The sequence below is a fragment of the Aethalodelphis obliquidens genome, unplaced genomic scaffold, assembly GCF_003676395.1.
Source record: "Aethalodelphis obliquidens isolate GAN/ISIS:26980383/991018 unplaced genomic scaffold, ASM367639v1 scaffold44, whole genome shotgun sequence".
In the NCBI taxonomy this organism is placed as follows: Eukaryota; Metazoa; Chordata; class Mammalia; order Artiodactyla; family Delphinidae; genus Aethalodelphis; species Aethalodelphis obliquidens.
The window spans coordinates 13,697,405-13,704,795 of NW_020837988.1; the positions used below are offsets into that span (position 1 = coordinate 13,697,405).

A 7,391-nucleotide genomic window follows, 5' to 3' on the forward strand; every position below is an offset into this window, starting at 1 on the left:
CACAAGAGCTTGACCAGATCTCTTGCTCTGACAGCCTCCCTGTCACCACCATCCCCTGTTAAAAACTATAGAAAGCGGGGGGTTGGCACAAAATAGTAAAGTATCGTGGTGACTGTGCCCACTCCTAACTCCTCACCAAGCCTGTAGGAACTGATTGAGTCATGACGTGCTCTCAGGGCAGGTGGGTATTTCCAGCTCATAACCTATGATTAGTAGCTTCAAGACCAGAGCACTTGGTGAGCCTCCTGCTGCAAGCGGCCGTCACTCACTGGCGTCACGCCATAGGAGAGGAATGTGGGCTGGCCTTAGCCTGGGCCAGAAGACCTGGCTGATTTCCAGAGACTGTGCCTTGCTTTGGAAGCCAGCCCTCTGGAGACTTAGCAAAATGTGCGGAGGGCAGCCATGAACAGGGCCTGTGTTCCCCAATTTAGGAGAGTCCTGACCTAGGTGTTTCTAGATGGAGCATTTCTAGGGCATCAATCTTCTGTACTGAAATGCAGAATTCTCACCTTCAGAAAATCCCCTTCAAATTCTTCTTAAACCACAGTCTCATGTTCTAGAGTAAGAAATATTTGGTCTTTCCTTTTCACAGGTACAAGTGAACAAAGACAGAGTAAATTATCGCCCCTGACACAGGTGCAGCCAGCCAAGAGCCTGCCTCCAGCTCAGCCGTCGAGCATGAGTCCTGCAGAAGCCCAGCCTCAGACTGCTCAGCCCGCACAGCCCCAGCCCCCAACCCAACCCCCGTCCCCAGCTCAGCCTGAAGCCCAGACCCAAGCAACTTCTGCCTCCCACGTCCCTCCTGAAGCACAGCCCACCCAAGCACAGTCCTCCAAACCCCAAGGTGCAGGACAGTGTCAGCCTCAGAGTAATGTCCAAGGACAGTCTCCTGCTCGTGTCCAGAGTCCACCACAGACTCGAATGCGTCCATCAACTCCATCCCAAGTGTCTCCTGGACAGCAGTCCCAGGGTCAGACTACAGCCTCACAGCCGATTCCAATTCAGCCACACACATCTCTTCAGCCACCTTCCCAGGGCCAGCCACAGTCACAACCCCAGGTACAGTCTTCAACTCAAACTCTTTCATCAGGACAAACGTTAAGCCAAGTTACTGTTTCGTCCCCATCCCGTCCTCTGCTCCAAGTACGGCAGCCTCAGCCCCAAGTCCTTGCTGTGCCGCAGCTGCAACAAGTCCAGGTTCTCTCCCAGATCCAGTCACAGGTTGTGGCTCAGATACAGGCTCAGCAAGGTGGTGTGCCCCAGCAGATCAAACTCCAGGTCCCCGTTCAGATGCAGCAAAGCAGCCCTGTGCAGACTCATCAGATTCAGAATGTGGTTACAGTGCAGGCAGCCAGTGTGCAAGAGCAGTTGCAAAGGGTTCAGCAACTCAGGGATCAGCAGCAAAAGAAGAAGCAGCAACAGATAGAAATTAAGCGGGAACACACCCTCCAAGCTTCTAATCAAAGTGAAATCATTCAGAAACAGGTAAAGTTATTAAGTAAAAGCAGCATGTTCAGTAGCTTGAATTATTGTGCTGTGCATTAGACTTAGTGTTTGGTTGTGTTAGCTTTCCTTAAATAAGACACAAAAGTCATTGATGCTTCAAGTTAGAAGCAGCACTGGATTGACCAAAACGTACTGAATGACTGTTACGGTTTGGAACTCTGTTGGATATAAACAGTCAGTGCTTACTGGAAAAACTACGTGTATTTTGGGAGAACTAAGTTGGAAAGAGTGGACTTAGGAAGTTTAAGTATCATTGATATGAAACCTGAAGGTTTAACTAAGTTTGGAAGCCACTTCAGGCATCATAGGAATTTCTTTGCAGTTGTCATTCCTTAGTTTGCACGTAGACTAAGCAAATTTTATAGACAGATTAAACTCATTTGTGTTTCCAGCCACACCTTCGTAAAAAAAAGATTTAAATAGTATTACTCCATAGCATAAATAAAAAGTGGCATTGTGCAGTAGCTTTGTAGTGAAGTAAGGCAATTTAGATGAGTTAGAATTATTCTGCTTGAAACGAAGCCACATGTATAGTGACATCCTCTATAGCATTGCGGGAGAATGTGCAGCGTTCCGCACTAGTCAGGAGTTTGTGTGGGTTTCAAGTGTTCCCAAGTCAGGAGAACCCAGTTCCTGGGTCTCCCGTTTACAGTCTGTGAAACCCACTGATCTCCCCTGAGCTATATCCTCATTAAAACTCTCTCCCTTTCAGCCACACAGGGTTACTGTAATGATTAAATGAGGTCATATATGTAGAAGCACTTTTTATTTTATTTTTTATTGAAATATATTTGACATATAACATTGTATAAATTTAATTTAAGGTATATGTCTTATTGATTTTATACATTCACATCTTGTAATATGACTGCCATTGTAGCAATAATGAACTCCCCTATCATGTCACATAATTTTCATTTCCTTTTAGTGGTTGGAATAATTAAGATCTAGTCTCTTAGCAACTTTGATGATTGTAATGTTGTTAGAAGTGGGTTTTTTTTTCTCTTTTTAACATCTTTATTGGAGTATAATTGCTTTACAATGGTATGTTAGTTTCAGCTTCACAACAAAATGAATCAGTTATATATATACATATGTTCCCATATCTCTTCCCGCTTGCGTCTCCCTCCCTCCCACCCTCCCTATCCCACCCCTCCAGGCGGTCACAAAGCACCAAGCTGATCTCCCTGTGCTATGCGGCTGCTTCCCACTGGCTATCTACCTTACGTTTGGTAGTGTATATATGTCCATGCCTCTCTCTCGCTTTGTCACCGTTTACCCTTCCCCCTCCCCATAGCCTCAAGTCCATTCTCTAGTAAGTCTGTGTCTTTATTCCTGTTTCACCCCTAGGTTTTTCATGACCTTTTTTTTTTCTTAAATTCCATATATATGTGTTAGCATACGGTATTTGTCTCTCTCTTTCTGACTTACTTCAGTCTGTATGACAGACTCTAGGTCTATCCACCTCATTACAAATAGCTCAATTTCATTTCTTTTTATGGCTGAGTAATATTCCATTGTAGATATGTGCCACATCTTCTTTATCCATTCATCCGATGATGGACACTTAGGTTGTTTCCATCTCTGGGCTATTGTAAATAGAGCTGTAATGAACATTTTGGTACATGACTCTTTTTGAATTATGGTTTTCTCAGGGTATATGCCCAGTAGTGGGATTGCTGGGTCATATGGTAGTTCTATTTGTAGTTTTTTGAGGAACCTCCATACTGTTCTCCACAGTGGCTGTATCAATTTACATTCCCACCAACAGTGTAAGAGGGTTCCCTTTTCTCCACACCCTCTCCAGCATTTATTGTTTCTAGATTTTTTGATGATGGCCATTCTGACTGGTGTGAGATGATATCTCATTGTCGTTTTGATTTGCATTTCTCTAATGATTAATGATGTTGAGCATTCTTTCATGTGTTTGTTGGCCATCTGTATATCTTCTTTGGAGAAATGTCTATTTAGGTCTTCTGCCCATTTTTGGATTGGGTTGTTTGTTTTTTTGTTATTAAGCTGCATGAGCTGCTTATAAATTTTGGAGGTTAATCCTTTGTCAGTTGCTTCATTTGCAAATATTTTCTCCCATTCTGAGGGTTGTCTTTTGGTCTTCTTTATGGTTTCCTTTGCTGCGCAAAAGCTTTTAAGTTTCATTAGGTCCCATTTGTTTACTTTTGTTTTTATTTCCATTTCTCTAGGAGGTGGGTCAAAAAGGATCGTGCTGTGATTTATGTCATAGAGTGTCCTGCCTATGTTTTCCTCTAAGAGTTTGATAGTTTCTGGCCTTACATTTAGGTCTTTAATCCATTTTGAGCTTATTTTTGTGTATGGTGTTAGGGAGTGATCTAATCTCATACTTTTACATGTAGCTGTCCAGTTTTCCCAGCACCACTTATTGAAGAGGCTGTCCTTTCTCCACTGTACATTCCTGCCTCCTTTGTCAAAGATAAGGTGACCATATGTGCGTGGGTTTATCTCTGGGCTTTCTATCCTGTTCCATTGATCTATATTTCTGTTTTTGTGCTAGTACCATACTGTCTTGATTACTGTAGCTTTGTAGTATAGTCTGAAGTCAGGAAGCCTGATTCCTCCAGCTCCGTTTTTTGTTCTCAAGATTGCTTTGGCTATTCTGGGTCTTTTGTGTTTCCATACAAATTGTGAAATTTTTTGTTCTAGTTCTGTGAAAAATGCCAGTGGTAGTTTGATAGGGATTGCATTGAATCTGTAGATTGCTTTGGGTAGTAGAGTCATTTTCACAATGTTGATTCTTCCAATCCAAGAATATGGTATATCTCTCCATCTATTTGTATCATCTTTAATTTCTTTCATCAGTGTCTTATAATCTTCTGCATACAGGTCTTTTGTCTCCTTAGGTAGGTTTATTCCTAGGTGTTTTATTCTTCTTGTTGCAATGGTAAATGGGAGTGTTTTCTTGATTTCACTTTCAGATTTTTCATCCTTAGTGTATAGGAATGCCAGAGATTTCTGTGCATTAATTTTGTATCCTGCTACTTTACCAAATTCATTGATTAGCTCTAGTAGTTTTCTGGTAGCATCTTTAGGATTCTCTATGTATAGTATCATGTCATCTGCAAAGAGTGACAGCTTTACTTCTTTTCCGATTTGGATTCCTTTTATTTCCTTTTCTTCTCTGATTGCTGTGGCTAAAACTTCCAAAACTATGTTGAATAAGAGTGGTGAGAGTGGGCAACCTTGTCTTGTTCCTGATCTTAGTGGAAATGCTTTCAGTTTTTCACCATTGAGGACGATGTTGGCTGTGGGTTTGTCATATATGGCCTTTATTATGTTGAGGAAAGTTCCCTCTATGCCTACTTTCTGCAGGGTTTTTATCATAAATGGGTGTTGAATTTTGTCAAAAGCTTTCTCTGCATCTATTGAGATGATCATATGGTTTTTCTCCTTCAATTTGTTAATATGGTGTATCACGTTGATTGATTTGCGTATATTGAAGAATCCTTGCCTTCCTGGAATAAACCCCACTTGATCATGGTGTATGATCCGTTTAATGTGCTGTTGGATTCTGTTTGCTAGTATTTTGTTGAGGATTTTTGCATCTATGTTCATCAGTGATATTGGCCTGTAGTTTTCTTTCTTTGTGACATCCTTGTCTGGTTTTGGTATCAAGGTGATGGTGGCCTCGAATGAGTTGGGGAGTGTTCCTCCCTCTGCTATATGTTGGAAGAGTTTGAGAAGGATAGGTGATAGCTCTTCTCTAAATGTTTGATAGAATTCGCCTGTGAAGCCATCTGGTCCTGGGCTTTTGCTTGTTGGAAGATTTTTAATCACAGTTTCAATTTCAGTGCTTGTGATTGGTCTGTTCATATTTTCTATTTCTTCCTGATTCAGTCTTGGCAGGTTGTGCCTTTCTAAGAATTTGTCCATTTCTTCCAGGTTGTCCATTTTATTGGCATAGAGCTGCTTGTAGTAATCTCTCATGGTCTTTTGTATTTCTGCAGTGTCAGTTGTTACTTCTCCTTCTTCATTTCTAATTCTATTGATTTGAGTCTTCTCCCTTTTTTTCTTGATGAGTCTGGCTAATGGTTTATCAATTTTGTTTATCCTTTCAAAGAACCAGCTTTTAGTTTTATTGATCTTTGCTATCGTTTCCTTCATTTCTTTTTCATTTATTTCTGATCTGATTTTTATGATTTCTTTCCTTCTGCTAACTTTGGGGTTTTTTTGTTCTTCTTTCTCTAATTGCTTTAGGTGCAAGGTTAGGTGGTTTATTCGAGATGTTTCCTGCTTCTTAAGGTAGGATTGTATTGCTATAAACTTCCCTCTTAGAACTGCTTTTGCTGCATCCCATAGATTTTGAGTTGTCGTGTCTCCATTGTCATTTGTTTCTAGGTATTTTCTGATTTCCTCTTTGATTTCTTCAGTGATCACTTCATTATTAAGTAGTGTATTGTTTAGCCTCCATGTGTTTGTATTTTTTACAGATCTTTTCCTGTAATTGATATCGAGTCTCATAGCGTTGTGGTCGGAAAAGATACTTGATACAATTTCAATTTTCTTAAATTTGCTAAGGCTTGATTTGTGACCCAAGATATGATCTATCCTGGAGAATGTTCCATGAGCACTTGAGAAAAATGTGTATTCTGTTGTTTTTGGATGGAATGTCCTATAAATATCAATTAAGTCCATCTCGTTTAATGTATCATTTAAAGCTTGTGTTTCCTTATTTATTTTCATTTTGGATGATATGTCCATTGGTGAAAGTGGGGTGTTAAAGTCCCCTACTATGAATGTGTTACTGTCGATTTCCCCTTTTATGGCTGTCAGTATTTGCCTTATGTATTGAGGTGCTCCTATGTTGGGTGCATAAATATTTACAATTGTTATATCTTCTTCTTGGATCAATCCCTTGATCATTATGTAGTGTCCTTCTTTGTCTCTTCTAATAGTCTTTGTTTTAAAGTCTATTTTGTCTGATATGAGAATTGCTACTCCACCTTTCTTTTGGTTTCCATTTGTATGAAATACCTTTTTCCATCCCCTTACTTTCAGTCTGTATGTGTCTCTAGGTCTGAAGTGGGTCTCTTGTAGACAGCAAATATATGCGTCTTGTTTTTGTATCCATTCAGCCAATCTGTGTCTTTTGGTGGGAGCATTTAGTCCATTTATATTTAAGGTAATTATCGATATGTGTGTTCCCATTCCCATTTTCTTAATTGTTTTGGGTTCGTTATTGTAGGTCTTTTCCTTCTTTTGTGTTTCTTGCCTAGAGAAGTTCCTTTAGCAGTTGTTGTAGAGCTGGTTTGGTGGTGCTGAACTCTCTCAGCTTTTGCTTGTCTGTAAAGGTTTTAATTTCTCCATCAAATCTGAATGAGATCCTTGCTGGGTAGAGTAATCTTGGTTGCAGGTTTTTCTCCTTCAACACTTTCAATATGTCCTGCCACTCCCTTCTGGCTTGCAGAGTTTCTGCTGAAAGATCAGCTGTTAACCTTATGGGGATTCCCTTGTGTGTTATTTGTTGTTTTTCCCTTGCTGCTTTTAATATGTTTTCTTTGTATTTAATTTTTGACAGTTTGATTAATATGTGTCTTGGCGTATTTCTCCTTGGATTTATCCTGTATGGGACTCTCTGTGCTTCCTGGACTTGATTAACTATTTCCTTTCCCATATTAGGGAAGTTTTCAACTATAATCTCTTCAAATATTTTCTCAGTCCCTTTCTTTTTCTCTTCTTCTTCTGGAACCCCTATAATTCGAATGTTGGTGCATTTAATGTTGTCCCAGAGGTCTCTGAGACTGTCCTCAGTTCTTTTCACTCTTTTTTCTTTATTCTGCTCTGCAGTAGTTATTTCCACTATTTTATCTTCCAGGTCACTTATCCGTTCTTCTGCCTCAGTTATTCTGCTA

General features: G+C 40.2%; 1 protein-coding gene across 1 annotated transcript in view; it reads left to right on the top strand.

Annotated features, from left to right (window-relative positions):
* Positions 1–7,391, top strand: part of BPTF (bromodomain PHD finger transcription factor) — a 145,912-nt gene that overhangs the window by 107,853 nt on the left and 30,668 nt on the right. Inside the window, 1 exon segment of the mRNA XM_027081168.1 lies at positions 593–1,485. Coding sequence (XP_026936969.1) covers positions 593–1,485 — 893 coding nt within the window.